Here is an 18,003-nt window from a genome sequence, read left to right as displayed (position 1 = left end):
CTTGAAGCTTTCCCACACCGTATCCTTTTGCAGCTTCCAAAAATGATAGGGGGGTTGCTTTTAACACATTACTATAAAAATCACGTGCCTGAGCCACAGTAACCAAACGATGTCTTTTACCTTCGTGCGTCGCCACCAATCCAACTGGAATCTCCCATCTAAACTTAATATCACGTTTCTTAAGTTCCTGTACTAGAAATGCAAAATCTTTCCTTCTCCTTAGGATCTTCGGAGGGATCTCTTTTAAAACCAAAACTTCTTGCTCAGCCACTACCAAATTAGTATCATAAGCAGCTTGAATGACTTCATCTCTAATTACTCTCTTTGTAAAATAGACCACCACATCTCTGGGTAACTTCCTCTGTCTTGCAATCCATGAATTTACACGAAAAACTTTGTCCATATTTCCCTCAATTTCAGATGCTGACTGGCCCAGTACCCCTTCCAGAGCCTCAGAAATCAGCTGCTTTAAATCTTCTTTACCATTCTCCTTTAAACCCCTAATTCTAATAGCATACTGCATCTGATTATACTGAACAAGGCTCAATTCTTCGTCCATTTTATCCCTTATATTTTCATTTTCTAATACCTTTGCTTCTAATATAGAGTTCTTTTGACTGAGGTCCTCCACTTTTATATCCACCTGTAGCACACATTCAGCTACGGATTCAACCATAGACAAGATGTCCACCCTCATTGCTCTCAGCTTCTCTTCCATCTTCTTCTCCAATTTCTCCATTTTCTCCTCCATTTTCTCCTCCAGCTTTTTCAACTTTTCATCCATCATATCAGACATCAATTGTGCATGCTTTCCAAGAGCGTCTTGTAAATCCTTAAGCGTCAATACCGGGGGAGATGCAGGAGGAAGCAAAGCTTGCAATGAGGTCTCTTGCACCAGGGAAGACCCCGCATTCCGAAGAGCTTTAGAAGTTTTAGCCGCCATCTTCCCCCACTTTCACTTATTACGCACTTTCACTTTAAAGCTATAAAATCCATTGAGCTAGAGAGTAAAAATAAAGAGTCCACTTCACCTTGACCTCCTGTACCGCTCTGCCTGCATCTTGATAATCAAAAGTATTTCCTTTTGGCAGGGGTGGTTGCTAACGCCTGGCTCTGCTCCAAAAATCCCAGAGCAGAGGCACTGCGCAGCTCGGAGCAACCCAGGCTTCGGGGGGGCTCATCCTTCAGCCGCCCAAGCTCTCAGCTCAGGCGGCCCGGAGAGCTCAACCCCTACCTGGGGCCTCACCCCCTCCTCTTCTCCCGAGGAGGGGGCTTCAAATCCATCTAAACAGCTGATCGACGCTGTTTACGATGGAAAAACACAGCTGCAGAGCGGGCAGCCCAAAAACGGCTGTCTTTCAGCGTCGCGTCGCCACCGGAAGTCGCCCTTTTTAGTGCAAGAAGTTAGTAATTCATTTGCATTAGTAAATTAACCAAAATATGTAATGCTATTCTGTTACTTATAGGTAGAAATTATATACATTAGAGTAAAAGGTCCATAACTTGAGATCATAGGTGCACACATAGTCCATTGTCAAATCTTTATATATATATTTTAGATAAGCCTCCCAAGTTATCACTAAATGTAATTTTTAATGTAACAGAATTCAGATTAAACATTGGGCAAACAGTTTATCTATTGTACTCCTATGTATAAACATTCCATGTGTTGGTTTTACAAATATGAGAAAACAGAATAATATGGAATCTGTTAATGATCATCCTCCTAGACACAAAGCAGTATTATAACTAAAATGGATTATGATGGATAAGCTTTGTTCAGAATAAAAATGTAGCATTTATCCAATGTCTTCTGTCTTATTGAATAGTCTTCTAAAGAATTATTTGGTAATAAAAATATATTGGCAGAGATTGCTGAATTTCTTCTCTCATACAAATGGGGCAAATCAAAATGTTTTTGTCTCAGTGAAACATTTCACCTACATATAGCTTCCCCTCCTCCCAAAGACAAGTCCCTGAATGAATTTATTGCTTAGTTGGTGTTGAAATTCGTTAATGCTCATGATAGAAGTTGTAAAACATGTTCCAGTTAATGTAACCAGTTAGCATTGGTTGATGATGGCTTTGATCTCACAATCCATTAGTTTGAGGAGGGAAGATGTTTTAAGAGCCTCATATAGGCTTAGTAAACCTATATAGATATTTTTAGATAGAAAATAAATAGGAAGGAAGGAGGAAGAGAGAGAGAGAAAATTAGCTCTTCCGTAGTTGCTGATGTTTGAGAAAAGTTTGTGTGAGCAATGGTGGATATCTCCTAAAACATTGTTTGGTTAGGAGATGAAGGAACATTAGATTGTTGGTTTTCTACATGACAACGTGAGGCAAAAAAAGTAAGCCTCTCCACATACCTTCAGGTGAATGGACTTTTCCTTTGTATGATCATGGTTACAGCTACTCCATGGTTCAAAACTGGATCTAACAGAATTTAAAAATAATCCCAATTTTAAAATACTCAACACTTTCCACAGCCATCACAAAGTAATCAATACTTGAGCCTTTAAAATGTACTTCTTAACAAAACCATAATCCAGTTGTAGGTCACTGCTGAGTCTACAATTACTATCTCTGATTCAATGAATAATTTGCATAATTATTTCTTATATATTAATTATTATATATAATTATTTCTTATATATTAAAATCAAGAGTCTACAATTGCTATCTCTGATTCAATGAATAATTTGCATAATTATTTCTTATATATTAATTATTATATATAATTATTTCTTATATATTAATTATTATATATAATTATTTCTTATATATTAAAATCAAGACTTTGGCATTTGTAAATGAGCATACCCTATGGCATGTAGTTTCTTGTGATGCAGAACATTTATTCTTCCTTCTACATATGTTCATAAATTGAGAATCCAATGTCCCATCACATTGATGGCAAAAACTTTCTCCTGCTTATGTGATTTAAAAGACACAAAATTCTGCCAGTGCAGTTACATTTCTTACAATTTGCGATTATTTTCTATAGATAATTTGGATTGTTGGGATAGGTTGGAGTGTTAAATCCAGAAGTGTTTTAAGTGACAAGTTTTAGAGTAATGATGATGTGGAAACGCATTCATGTTTATATACCTTTTAAAATCTAAATTAGTCTTAACATTTTAGATTCTATAAATATGCTATTTAAAGTATATTTCCAGAGTGAATAGTTTTACTGTTTAAACCTGTAATATCTCTCATACATCTCTGTTGAATATGAATCCTATAACTGTATAGTGAATGTGTTGTGACAGCCTGATAAGATTTTTTGCATGGTATTTAAAGTTTTCATATGCCAAGAATTTGCAAAGAGGCAATATCAGTTGGCAAAGATATGTGGTATCACAATAATGCCTCTTTAATTTTCTGATCTCTGTTAGCTGAAGATACATATGTGAATAGCAATTACAGGTTTTTCATTATGAAAAACAGGCAGATGACAACAAAAGTAACCATTTGTCTATGAATAAGATCCAAAGGGTTACACGTACGTTTGAGGCATGCACTAACATGTATGTATGTTTGGGTACATACATGTTAGTATGTTTGGGCACTAACATGTATGTATGTTTGGATAGGGACGCGGTGGCTCAGTGGGTTGGGACGCTGAGCTTGTCGATCTGAAGGTCGGCAGTTTGGTGGGTCGAATCCCGAGTGCCGCGTAACAGAGTGAGCTCCTGTTACTCATCCCAGCTTCTGCCAACCTAGCAGTTCGAAAGCACGTAAAAATGCAAGTAGAAAAATAGGGACCACTACGGTGGGAAGGTAACAGCGTTCCGTGCGCCTTTGGTGTCTAGTCACGCCGGCCACATGACCACGGAGACGTCCTCGGACAAGCGCTGGCTCTTCGGCTTTGAAACGGAGATGAGCACCGGCCCCTAGAGTTGGAAACGACTAGCACGCATGTGCGGGGGAACCTTTACCTTTATATGTTTGGGTATTTTAAGGGGCACATCCCTTGAGATTCTCACTGAAAGGTAAAATCTCCTTTGCATTGAATTTGATTCCTGATAATAATACAGATACTAGTATTTAGAATAGTACAGAGGTTATTTGTGCATGTCTTCTTTTGACTTCCCATTCAAACTACTAGTCTGGGTCTCTTCCGTTAAAGCAATGCCTAGGTCTGATTTTGCAGTACAACTTGATTTTTGCAGCCTCTGATACCCCATGAAAAACCACTCCAGAAGATGGGCCAATAATTCAAAAAAGCATTTTGTATGATGCTGTTATGCAAAAAAAAAAAGCTTATGCAAATATTTATACATAGGCAGCTAACTAGTGGTTAATTCTTTGCAAATTTTTCCATAGGGAAATAATAGGCCATATTTTTAACAAAAATAATATATATTAATTTTTGAAATCCATGTTTTGCTAGGATCAAAATAAATTTTTTTTCTTAGAAATTTAGTTAAAAGTAGTTTTTTTAATCCATCTTTAGATTTAGGGCTGATTTTCAATTAGGAAAGAACAGAAAGTACCTAAACAAGCTATATTGACTCCAAAGTGAGAGATAAATAACCCAGAAAACAGATGTTATATAGTGTGTCTCTATTTATTCTCTTATATATTTCAGATGGTTTCTTTATCAAGGAGAGGTCCATAATGTTAAATGTCAACCATAAGTCTTGTTTCTTTGACCGATGCAGACATGCAATACAGCATCTGTTTCTGTGGGGTTTTTTCCTTGTGATTTTCATCACATTTTTCTTCCTCGCAGATGCAATTTATAATTTTATTACAAAGTCTTCTGTTTCAGGCAGACTAATGCAGTTGCCAGAGATGGATAGGGCAAGAGATATATACGTTGTACAATCCAAAGGGAGGGAGGAGAATACAGATAGAATGGAGTTTCCACAGGCTTTTTTTGCCACAGATTATTATGGACTGTGTAGACCTAAAAAGACTGCTTAAATAATTAACATAACTCCAAGCAAATTATCACAACAGTCTTTGGTCCCATAAAAAATAAAGCCAGCATAATAACAGTGGAAAGAAACGTAGTTCTCGAGGAGTTAGGATAAAATTCACAAATATGCAAGTCCTTTTCTGATTTCAGTCTGGTTGTCAGTGATGAGCTGAAGGAGATTAAAGACAACTGCCTTTTCTTGTAGTTTGCCACTGACTTATGCCTTGCCTTTGATTTTACTCTGCTGTTTATAGAATTTAATAAAGCAAATGTAATAATACTGCTAGTACCTTAATCTGCAATCTCAATTTAGCTGACCACGAGATAAATAGGAGCAGGAATGATAGTGCATTTCTACGAATTGTTTTTAATAAGCATGTTATTTAGTGGATCGTCCAAGAGCAGCAATGCCTTGCTTTCTAGTCTGCCAGACAAATTTATTAATGCTTCCTGCCCCTCCTCCAACCGATTCCCTGCAGACAAATCTCTATTGAACCTTTAGAAAGTCACAACTTCCAAATTAGATTAAGTAGTAGGAATTGTACTAGCAGAATCAAAGAAAATTGAATGTGTTATTGAATTCATGCCACATTGTCTCTGTAAAGGACTGACTTTAGATATAATAGTAACTTTGGTCCTCAGTGTGCTATGAACACTGCTGCCACGTACTTGAAAAGGGTTAATCTTTGTTTGTTTGTTTTTATTCACTTATCTCTACTGGGGCTGCAAAAAGAAAACTTCAGTGATAAGTGCTTTTGAGGGGGGGGGGAAATATTCATAGATATTCTGTGCCTGACCCAGTTTCTGTACATCGTGCAAAGAAAATTAACAAATCATGAAAGATTTGGCATTGGGAGTGTGAGCGTGCTTACTTGTCATTTGATAAATACGCACATTCATTTTAGAACTGCCTGTTTCCCATTTGGGCCTGACATATTAAGAGGTGCATAATTAATGGCTGACATCAATAATTAACATTAACTTTACGGTGCTTAATATGCCATCATTTATCCATCAAATTGCTTGTATCCATCAAGTTTTGAATTACAAAAGGTGATTTCTAAATCCTTAGGAAGGATGCACAGTAGCCATCCCAAAGGCATCTAAAAAAATCAATTACTCTTCCTCCCAGGACAATAGTCTTTATGGTCGTATTACTTTTATTTTTTTTCTTAGAACAGCACATAAGCAGTTAAACCAGGGACCCAACGCACAGCCTTCATCGGTGGCGAAAGAGCACCACCTTGCTGTTGCCAAAGCTCTCTGGAGAAATTTCTTTCCCTACTTGAAGGGCCAGAGGATGTCGAAGTCTTCCCCTCCTCAGCTTGCAGATACCGCTGCAGGTTTGTACTCCCAACATGTTCTCATGTTTCTTGTGACCGTGATGCGTTCTTCCCGTTTCTAAATACGTTGTTACTGAATATAGTAGACTTTATCTGCAAACAGTAGGGAGTCTTGTAGGCGCGTCCAGCCTTTAGATGCATGTGTATACCTCAGTGGGAAGAGAGAGTCATATATTCATTTTAGTAGAGTGCTCACTTGATTCATATGGTCCCTCGGATCCGTAAATTGGGTGGCACGTTTTGTTAGATGTTCATTATATTTGAAATAATATGTACTGTGATCTTAAGCAACGTTAATGGTTGATATGTCATCCTGTTCAATACTTCACGCATTCTCTGTGCTTAAATGAGTTTGTTCAGTCTCTTGCTGCTACAGATTCCCTTCCCTCGAGTTTCTCTAGGATTATCATAATCTTCACTGTTCGGTAAATATATCAAGTAAGATTTCAAATACATTTTGTATGACTTTTTTAATAAAAAAATAACACCCTATATTCTGGAGTCTTATAATGTAAGAATCAAAATCCTAGCAGATGGAACAACATCTTGCAACTAAACTATAGAAGTGGTGATCCTTGACTTCACTAGAGCTGTGCCCATCTTTGTATTTTAATATAGTACTATTTCTTCCATGAAATTCCCGTATACTAACTGTATATTTCAACTTAGCGCAAGAAGGCTTGCATTTAGTTATAATACCTCACTGAATCCATTTCAGTATTACTTGTAAAAGATAGATTTGAATTTAAATACATTTTCCTTAACCTGAATTAAGAACTGAACATATGCATCCTTAAAATCCTTGTCATTAATGAAAAAAAGACCTTGAACTTCAGCAGGTGGAATAAAATGCAATGGAAAAGAAATATTTGCCCACTTCCTTGGCATGCAATAGCGTATGGACACAACGCTAAAGCAGTGGCTCTAATTTTTCCTTGCATAATTGCTTAAAAAGGTTTAAAAAACCCTATATAATTAATCATTAATAACACTGAGAATATAGCAGTGTTTGTGTTAAAATGCTAAAGAACAGTGAAAGTATAAGTTTCTTAATACATATTCAATGAATGAATAAATGACATAGCACAGTTAAATTTTAACTCGTTTTGATTACAGAATTAGTGCCAATATCATTTTCCTATCTCCCCAAATGTCCGCAGAGATGATAATAATAATTAACTCCATGATTATAAATAGCATGAGTTGACCCATGCTAGAGAGTAAGTCTGACTCATGAAGCTGGTTTGACAACATATAGCATAATCCATCTCACTTTATGATTCCTATTTCCAGTTTCTTTCATTTTTTACAGTAGAATTTCCTGGAAGTAAATAGCAGCTGGTGGAAACAGATTTTAAGATACAAACAGCAAGCAGGAAAAACTGAAGTGTATGTCTTGCAGCTCTGCTCAAGATTTCAAATTATTTATATTTGCTGGGGATGGGGAAGGAATCTTAGTATTTTTTTAAAAAAATCAGTGGTATACAAAGCATGTAGGTTTTCTCTACTTCTCTGCTTTTCTAACACATACCCACTTTCTTTTTAAAAACAGGTTTGACTTTGTTAGCTCTGGATTTACCCAGCACATGTACACCAGATCTCCAACCTCAGCCAGTTATATCTATGATGCAGTTGTTTGGATGGGATGACATGGTTTGCCCACAGCTGGTTTCCAGGTATCTAACTCATCTGATACAAAATAGGTAAGCCATACAACATCTTGGTTGAATAAAAGCAGGTATTTGCATAACTTTGGTTTTTCTGCTTCTGTTGCAGTAACATGTAGGTTTTTATTATAAATTTCTGTAAAAGCAGGATTGAAAATCTATTTTCTAGATTTTTCTTCAGTTACATAAATAATAGTGCCAATATTATCCTTTCAATGCATTAAATAATCCAATTTCAACAGTCATTTTGTCATGCTTTGGTCAAGTCTGACAGTTCTTCTCAGTCTGCTAGGAAACAGATGTATGGTGGGGAAAGAGGAATGTCAGAAAAAAGAGGGGTGTCAGAAGAGAGAGTAATGGAGAAGAAAGGGAATAGATGTATGTTAGAGATTAAGGACACTAAATTGCATTTCCAAACAGAATTATCATTTTTCTTCTCAATAGTTCAGGAGGACTGACTCCGATAAATTATAATATTAATTTTCCTGAAAACATTTATGTTGCATTATATTTTCATTGATTTTCCTAACTCCCTGGACTATGCAAGCTGCAGGGAATTTTCCAGCTGTTCTGCTGGCTGTACACGAAGCACTATTTAGAAAACTGGGAATAACTGATATCCTAGATCTTCTGATATCCTAGATCTTGTTGCAGTTGCATTGCACAAATTGGTTTAGGGGTCAGTTCTGTCCAGTTTTGGGAGAAGGCATGGTATTCTGTGCCATAGAGCATACAGGGCATTTCTTAGAAGCAGGAGTTCTTGGAATCATTTACTGATAAAAAATAATGATACAAATCAAGGAGAAAGACTGACTTTTCTGTTTAAAGGTAAAGGTTCCCCCGCACATGCGTGCTAGTCGTTTCCGACTCTAGGGGCCGGTGCTCATCTCTGTTTCAAAGCCGAAGAGCCAGCGCTTGTCCGAGGACATCTCCATGGTCATGTGGCCGGCATGACTAGACGCCAAAGGTGCACGGAACGCTGTTACCTTCCCACCGTAGTGGTCCCTATTTTTCTACTTGCATTTTTACGTGCTTTCGAACTGCTAGGTTGGCAGAAGCTGGGACGAGTAACAGGCGCTCACTCTGTTACGCAGCACTCAGGATTCGACCCGCCAAACTGCCGACCTTCTGATCAACAAGCTCAGCGTCCTAACCCACTGAGCCACCGCGTCTGTTTCTGTTTACCTAATGTGTTTTTCTTTATTGGCTTTCTTTTCTATACAGTGCCCTGGCTGAAGCTCTTACTGGCATGGGTCATTCATCTTACCAATCCTTGTTTGTTCAGTCATGGTTTCGATGCATTTTACAAATGTTTATCAATCAGCCTCCTGAGACTTTGATCAGAACAGATGCTGACCAGACTACTAGTATGTGCATTGATTTATATGTGATCAGCAGCAATAGAAACCTAAGTCTTTTCAACTATGTGCACAACGTTAGTTTACTGTCACCTCTACCACTTTTTTTGCCTTATTATGCTTCCAGTTTATGTTTGCCTATTTGGCTAATTGATTAGCTGCTTAATTTTAAATTTAATTTAAAGTAAGCGTGTTCATTTGAAAAACAAACTTGATGACTAATGTAATTTATTGGAAATCAGGTTAAATTTGATAAATTATTTCAAAACATTTTAACTCATGTGAGAGGGTATTTTACTGTAGGGCAGTTGAAAATCTGTATTTATAGGTATTAATGCTAGTGGTTCTTTTTATTATATTTTCAAGCAAAGGGCAAGACACCTCTGAAAGTAACCTGGGGTAAAAGACAACAGATGGATTAGTGGTCATTTCATGTACTTTAGATTTTGATCTTTGATTATCTCACCTGAACTGGTGAGCTTGGTTGACTTGAGTAATGGATATAATGTAGAAATGTTAGTGGGCTTGGGTTTTTCTTTTTCTTTTTTAATGTATACTGAAGTACACAGATGTTTGCAAGGGGGAATAACAAAGATGGAAAGAGAGAGGTTGATAACCCTCTGAAAGCAAAGGGTTGGATGGAAAATGCTGACTAACAATCATAGCATCTTAAAATTTCCAAGAAATATCTGTGCTTTAAACAAAACTGCTTTTTTGCAGTCTTTTGAATCTAAACTTGGTACAGTGATTAAGGTATTAGTCTAGAACTAGTAAGGCTCAGGTTCAAGTTTACCCTCTGCCATCAGCGCTCACTAAGTGACTTGGCCAATTACACTCCCAACTCAACCTTATAAGGTTTTTGTAGTTGTTCAGAAAAATGGACTAGGAAGTGCTGAGTTTACTGCTTTGTGCTCCTCGCGGAAACACAATAGAGTATATAAATCCAACTGACCAATATTGGTGTTAGAGTACAATTCATATATTCCCCTTGTAGAAGTTGCAGTTCACCATGCCAAAGGAACTGTCTTAAGGATGGAAAAGTCCCATGCTAAGTCACATCAAATTCTTGTGTTGTGTTGATAAATAGATAAGGCCTATATGGAACAACTGACTGAACTTACAAGATTGATATTCAAACTACCAGAAATAATAACTATCTTCTCAAGGGCTCACGTTGACGAGTCAGTCTACAAACAAGATCCTAAGGAGGCTGTTTTCCAATTCATTGAGGTATGGTGTTTATTATAAGTAGCAATTTTGGAGGCATAGAATTAGAAAATACCCTATCCTATCTTAATAGGATAGATGCATGCCAATATCAAGAATTGCTCTCCATTGTTGTTTTTTTTCTCCCATGTTTTCTTAGGCTGTTGGAAAAAATTACAGTGGACTTCAGCATCTGCCTGAAAAATCAGTCATGGTGACAAAGGCATTAGAATATCTTGGTGATATATTAAAATATGTAAAACCCTACTTAATAAAGAAAGGCCCTGCAGAAGGACTCCATCTCACTTACAAGATAATAGGTAATTATCATGTTTAGTGCCCCCCCCCTTATCAACAATAGAAAACAAAGCCATTGGCATCAGTGCTTCAAGGCAACTTCTCCAGCGGAAGAACTTCTAACCTGCAAAAGCCAGGTTGCCCTTTGGTTCCCTTGCAAGTGTCTGTCAATAAAAAACCAGCCAGGAGACACAGTGCAAATGGGGCTATGTTCATTAAGACGTTGCTGGGATATGCATTTGTTGAGGTTCTCAGAAACTCCTTCTGCAGCACACTGAAACAAGTTGAGAATAAATCTTAGCAACTGGGAAGATCTGTCCTCAGTCTTGGCCCTTCCGATCCCCTGTGTTGCACCCGTTGTTGCTGTGATTGTGTCCAGCGATCTTTTTGCTGGGCTGTCCTCTTCTTTTCTTTCCTTCCACTTTTCCTAGCATAGTCTTCACTAATTCTTCACATAATCCATCCAAAATATTATAATTTGAATCTGGTTATTTGCGTCTTAATTGATTTCGGGATTTCTTCGAAGACCCGTGGTTTGTTGTTGTTTTGTTGGTTGGTTGGTTTGTTTTAATTCTCTCTGATCTTCATTAATAAAGTTCAGAAATGTCAAATGTCAATAATACCTTTTTATCCTACATTTTTATTTCCATAAAGTTATGATAGGGAAAACTATCGGCTTCATGATTCTTATCTTTGTATAGACACATATCTTTTCCCAGAATGAAGATAGACTGACCATTCGTACACTTCCATACAAGCCATACAATGCCTTAAGGCAGGGGTGTCAAACTCAATTTCATTGAGGGCCGCATCAGCATTGCGGTTGCCCTCAAGGGGCCGGGTGGGTATGGCCAGGGTGGGCGTGGCCTACTGGGTAGGCGTGGCTAGAGTGCGTATGGCCTACTGGGTGGGCATGGCCAGCTTTACATCGTTCGCATCAAGGGTGCCTATGGGGGCCTGGGCAGGAGTGGGACAGATCTGAGGGTCTCTGGGCCAGGGCCAAGGCAGTGGGGGCCGTTCCCTCACTGTTTCCAGGATGGCTTCGCAGGCCACATGAAACCACTTCGCGGGCCGGATCCAGTCCCCGGGCCTTGTGTTTGACATGTCTGCCTTAAGGCTACTGGTTGTGAGGTGTACATTATGTTGCAAGTTTTTGTTTTTGTAACATTCTGTTTTGCAAGTAGTCAAGCAGAATGAGAACTTTTCTCTCCTCCTTCCCTTTGTGTCATTGGAATGCTGCTTGGATTCAGGACCAGCTCCTTTAGTGTAGCTAAGTAAACCATATTATTGATCCTTTTTTGAAAGTAAAAAATTCTGCTTCTAGCCGGTAAGTATGTGGCAATTTCTATGTCCTGTCTGCTTTTAAGGAAAGGCGTTAGCTAGACTTAATTAGCTATTCTTCTTCAGCTTGGCAAATAGCATCTTATTCCTCTTTGGAACATGATTTTTTTTTATGATTTCCCTTCCCCCCCCCCTTTTTTGGTTAATATCCCGCATCATAATGCTTCCTCCCATTCTTCTTCCCTTCTTCTCCAGACCACATTCACTTAGAATGACTGGCTCGTCTGGACAGGTTAAAAACTTCAGCAGCTCCACAGCTGCCTACTTCGACGTAGTTCACCAGTCATCCCTTTTTCTCTTTTGCCAGGTTAGTTCCTATGAACTTCCTTCCTGTCTCTTCCTTCTAGAAGTCAGTGAGAAACTATAGAGTTCTTGCTTGTTTGGAAAGATCACATTATGGCATGATAGGTACACACTTTAACTGCAAAAATTGCCAATGTTTATTGTTCAAGTAAAAGGGACGCGGTGGCTCAGTGGGTTAGGACGCTGAGCTTGTCGATCAGAAGGTCGGCAGTTTGGCGGGTTGAATCCCGAGTGCCGCGTAACAGAGTGAGCGCCTGTTACTCGTCCCAGCTTCTGCCAACCTAGCAGTTTGAAAGCATGTAAAAATGCAAGTAGAAAAGTAGGGACCACTCCGGTGGGAAGGTAACAGCGTTCCGTGTGCCTTTGGCGTCTAGTCATGCCGGCCACATGACCACAGAGACGTCCTCAGACAAGCGCTGGCTCTTCGGCTTTGAAACGGAGATGAGCACCGGCCCCTAGAGTCGGAAAGGACTAGCACGCATGTGCGGGGGAACCTTTACCTTTACCTTTATTGTTCAAGTAGGGGAGCAGTTGAGTAAGGTACACTAAAAGAATCAGGACTTGAATCCAAGCAACATTCTACTATATAAAGGGAAGCTGGAGGGGAGATTTCTCATTCGCTTTGTCTGTGTTGCAAAATGATGTGCCGGTGATATAACAGCTACAATGACTACTACCAGCTTCTGTTAACAGCTACCACACCATAGTACCAGCTGGTGACCAGGACACTGAAGACTCTTTCCTTGGGTAGGGGTTTGGACTAGAAGACCACCAAGGTCCCTTTCAGCCCTATGATTCCAATAGTTCTTTTTCCCATATAATCTCTAATAATCCTTATAATTACTGAAAGTAGTTCTGCTCTTTCCTGAGGACTGTTTTCAAAAGATCCTTCCTTCCTTCCTTCCTTCCTTCCTTCCTTCCTTCCTTCCTTCCTTCCTTCCTTCCTTCCTTCCTTCCTTTTTTTGGAATGCTTCCCTTAGTTCTTGGGAGCTGCATACTATTACATCCTTTATTTAAAAAAAATTCACCCAGGTTGTCTTTTAAAAAGGTGGGGGGAGAGAAAAATATTACTTAATTTCAATTTTTGTTCTTTCTTCTAATAACTAACATTCTTTTTTAATATCTGTTGTACTTTAAGACTCTTAACTTAGGGAATAGTATAAAATACATTAAATAAAAATATTGTAACTTATACCTTTCACTCTTTCAGTTATAGTTATTTGGAAGAGCAGCATAAGAAAACATATCTCTTAGAAGGAAATTCAGGCTATTAGGGCTGTGTGATATTGTCATTCCCAGAATAGACAATTTATTAGTCTTGTGGTATTCAGAGTCAATCGATAGTGCTAGTTTTGATTCATTTTCCTGTACAGACCTAAAAAGTTACTGAGAAATAAAATTGGGTCACGCATTCTGTTCTGATACAGGCTCTGTCTTTCTGTAAGGTTTCTGTTTATTTTCCTAGTGATATTTCCTATTTAGGGAAGTGAAGGGGGATTCAAAATATATTGCTGAATGTTTTGTGCATTCATAACATTTGCTTTGCCTTATATTTATTTGTTCATTTCTTAGCCAACTATGTTACTGCTTTTGATGAAAATTAAAAGGCAAAGGTAATTGACATTAGAAATGATCATAACAAATAGTAAATATAAAGTACAAAAGCGGCATACGTTAGCATTATTTCCTTGAGTGTACTCTTCCTTGACATACCTGGCTTCAGTCCAAAGTTCGCAACTCTCATTTTTAGTTCACTGTATAAATGGACGTTCACCATCCCCAGGATTATTAAGCGGGATACATGGAAATGTGACTACAGTAGTTGCTATAGTTACCAGTAGAAATGGAATCCGGCAGAAAGGTTTGTTCATGCTTCATCTCTCTTTTTGCAATTTTGACTTTTGCTTTTCTTGGTTTTATTTCAACAGGATGCCTTGTGAAATCCTGGGCAGCCATATTGGCTACTTCCAAAGCACAGCCCCTCTTGTTCCGGATTATAGATTGTTTGCTTTTGCCCCATGCTGTGCTTCAGCAGGATAAAGGGTTACCTGCAGTGATGTTGGCTGCCATTCGTGAGAATCTCCCATTTTTCCTCCAGGTGCGCTGGTTTCTCTATATCTCTCTATATTATATTCATTTGAAAGCACGCACACAGGGACACACACACACACACACACAGAAGCACCACTTTGATATAGTGGTTGAGGTGCTGGCCTAGAAATCAGGAGACTTTGAGTTCTGGTCCTGCTTTAGGTGACCTTAGGCAAATCACTGTCTCAGCGCAAGCCTACCTCACAGAGTTGTTGTGGAGAAATTAGGAGGAGGAAGGAGTATTAAGTATGTTTGCCGCCTTGAATTATTTATAAAAGTAATAAAGTTGGGCTAAAAAAATCTACAGCATGTGTGTGCTTGAGTAATATAAGTATTAATGAGTATACGCATATGTAGGTAAACTCATGGCTACAGTAAGATTTGGGATGATTACATGTTGCTCAGTTCTTGATTTTAATTATCTCAAAAGTATTTGGTCCTTGTTCAAATACCCGGCTTAGGCACATTTCTCTCCCTTATGTAATTTTAAAAAATGAAAACTGCACTTGTGAAGCAAATGATAGCTTATTTATAATTCACCGATTATGGAATCACCATTTGGTCAGTGACTATTGGAAGTTACAATGATGCTGAACATACGATATGTAACAAGCAGTCCCTGAAGTTACAGCCATTGCAATACTCCCTCCCCCACTGTCACATGATCAAAATTTGGGGACCTGGCAGCCTATGCACACTTACAACTGCTAAGGTGCTTCAACTCCCCTCCCCACCACTTTGGTCGCCCTGGAAAGCAGTACTGCTTGATGGCAATGGCAGTGGTAGAGCTTTCTTCTGCTGATAACATGCTAATTCTCACTTGATCATTTTGCTGGTATGGATTCAATATAAGATTCTTCATGAATTCTCCAATAATAACTCCCTATGGTAAGAGGCTCATGATTTACTTCTGTTCCTGTTAATCTTTGAAAGCATTTTCAACAAAATCTGTTTAGGCAGATAGGAGGAAAAAATGCACAGAACAAACAAAAAGTCATGAACGGAAAATTCTTTACTTTAGCTAAAACAAACATAAATTCCACATAAAATAAGAAAAAGGATCAGAAATGAATATTCCAAAGCACTTGCAGTTTTTAAAATAAGCTGTAAAATATTGGGGGTCCTTCAGAAAAGGTTTCACGACATTGCTTTTCCTTTTTTTAATTTGAGGAGTTTAAATATTAATTCCAAATACTAAACTTAAAACATAAAATTATTGGACAGAAGCAAGATGAGAAAAAAGTGTTTTTAACCATGGATAAGTGATCTTCAACAACTAGTATCCCAAAAGAAGACTTTATTTTGTTTTAAATTCAGGTTAGTTCTTTTATCAATTATGCAAACAAAGTTTATGCCAGTTATTCCTGCACGATTGAATTACATAATTGAATTTTTGGTCAGATATACAAAAAGCAAGCCCCATTGTTCATTTTAGCTAGACATTTTTTTTATTAAAGGCCAAATAATAGTACATTGAAAATTTATATGATTGTATAATAAATTGTATAATTTATTTGTAAGTTGTCCCATGGCTACTTAATTTTTGCATTGTCAATCTTTTAACTAAAATAAAATTTCACCAGCCAAGTGTTACAGATGGGCACACACTAATGCTGCTATACCTAGATTATGCACTGATCCAATCAATGCCATCATGGGTTAAAGGGGGCCACACCGATCTTTATCATTCTTCTGTAGAGAGTAACAGCTGGAGTTAGGCCTCAATAAAATTAAGTATACCTAAACAGACTTGGAAGCCTAACCTGGATCATTAACAGGTAGAGGTTCAAGCAGGTGGTATCTAAGGATGTTTTTCAACTCATCTGGTAATTATATGGAGTCAGAAAGCTCAAGGAACATTTCAGAACACAAAGGGATTCCAGTTTATCCAAGCTGCTATTAGGTATTTTGTGGCTAAACCCCTGGACCAACTTCTCTATAAAGTAGAATTTGGTCTGGGGTAAAAAAGACAGTCTCCTTGAGACCATTCAGATCAAGTCTCAAATGTTTCAAGTGCTGGATTGCATTTGAAAGGTGGCATGTTGTTTACAGATCACCTAGGTCAGGGGTGGGGAACCTTGGCTCTTTTATGACTTAATGGACTTCAACCGCCAGAATTCCTGAGTTTGTAGACTGAGCTTTCTCCCAGAGGCTGGTGATCTACGAGTACACTAAAGAGACTGAAATAAAGACTTCCCCTAATATGGACATGCAAGAAGAGTGAGGTAGAAGCCCTGAAGAATAGTAGTTGAAACTTAGCTTCATAGTTTCCAGGTGGTATGATGTGCCAGACATTTTAGCCTCCCAAGTAACATGGTGTTTCTTCCTTGAAGATCTTAACATCTTCCCTTCAGCAATTCTCATGGATATTCATGATGATTCATAAGAACACTCAGTAGGACTCTGCCCATAAGGAGCAAGTATGATTAAAACTTGGCTCCACAATTTTCCACTTTTCTATAACAACATCTTAATATCATGATAGCCCCTTTAGTACACTATCTCCATAGCTCAACTTCTTCTATAAGCTATTTACTTGAAGACACGGATTGCAAGATCATGGGGCAAGTAGCAAAAATTCTTTTTGGCAGTCTGCTCTTTTTTTTATTGAAAAGTTTTACAAATTTTTTTACAAAACATCCCCAAAACCCACCCACCCCAAACCCCTCCCTCCCCCCCACTTCCCAGAGCTGAATACAGGGTCATAAATATAATAATCATATTCTAACTAAAATTATCCATTATAAAATTAACCAAATTCATAATATGCTTTAACTCCCCTTTAACATTGATACATTCAAATTATTAAAAGCATAATAATAACTTAAACAAAAATATAATCAATACTAATATAATAATAACTTAAACAAAAATATAATCAATACTAATACTAAAGTTAATAAAAATCTAAAATCTACTCATAAGCTAAATGGAACATTGTAGTCCCATATTTATTCTGAATCTAATCTATCCATCTCCTCCAAACTGAAATATATCTTTCTTGCGAATGATCCTTCAAATAAGCAGAAATCTTAGACATTTCTGCAAGATTCGATACCTTAATTACCCATTCTTCTATAGAAGGCAAACTATCCTTCTTCCAATATTGTCCACCAGTAACCGTGCTGCTGTTATCAAGTTCAACATCAGATTAGTTTCTTTAGTATCGCAATCTACAACAATACCCAGTAAAAACAATTGTGGAGAAAACTTTATCTTTCTCTTAAAAATCTTTTGAATGTTCCACCAGATTTTAATCCAAAAAGCTTTTATATTTCTGCAAGGCCACCACATATGAATATAAGTAGCATCTAAACTACCGCATCTCCAGCATTTAGACTGTAGGTTAGGATACATGTTAGACAACTTTTTGGGATCCAAATGCCATCTATAAAACATTTTATAAAAATTTTCTCTTAAATTTTGAGCCTGAGTAAATTTAACATTTCTAACCCAGATTACCTCCCAAG

The 18,003-nt window shown here is 37.8% G+C and overlaps 1 protein-coding gene across 1 annotated transcript in view; it reads left to right on the top strand.

The window, feature by feature from the left end:
• The window catches only part of MMS22L (MMS22 like, DNA repair protein), a gene marked incomplete at its 5' end in the record, with an annotated part of 78,284 nt that overhangs the window by 47,564 nt on the left and 12,717 nt on the right, over positions 1–18,003 (top strand). Inside the window, 6 exons of the mRNA XM_081315321.1 lie at positions 6,104–6,270; positions 7,823–7,973; positions 9,162–9,304; positions 10,383–10,525; positions 10,662–10,821; positions 14,371–14,540. Coding sequence (XP_081171447.1) covers positions 6,104–6,270; positions 7,823–7,973; positions 9,162–9,304; positions 10,383–10,525; positions 10,662–10,821; positions 14,371–14,540 — 934 coding nt within the window. The remainder of the gene's footprint in view (positions 1–6,103; positions 6,271–7,822; positions 7,974–9,161; positions 9,305–10,382; positions 10,526–10,661; positions 10,822–14,370; positions 14,541–18,003) is intronic.

The sequence above is a fragment of the Vipera berus genome, assembly GCF_964194415.1.
Source record: "Vipera berus genome assembly, chromosome: 1".
Classification (NCBI taxonomy): Eukaryota; Metazoa; Chordata; class Lepidosauria; order Squamata; family Viperidae; genus Vipera; species Vipera berus.
The sequence above is the reverse complement of the archived record's forward strand: the minus strand, read 5'-3'. Positions and strand labels throughout refer to the sequence as shown.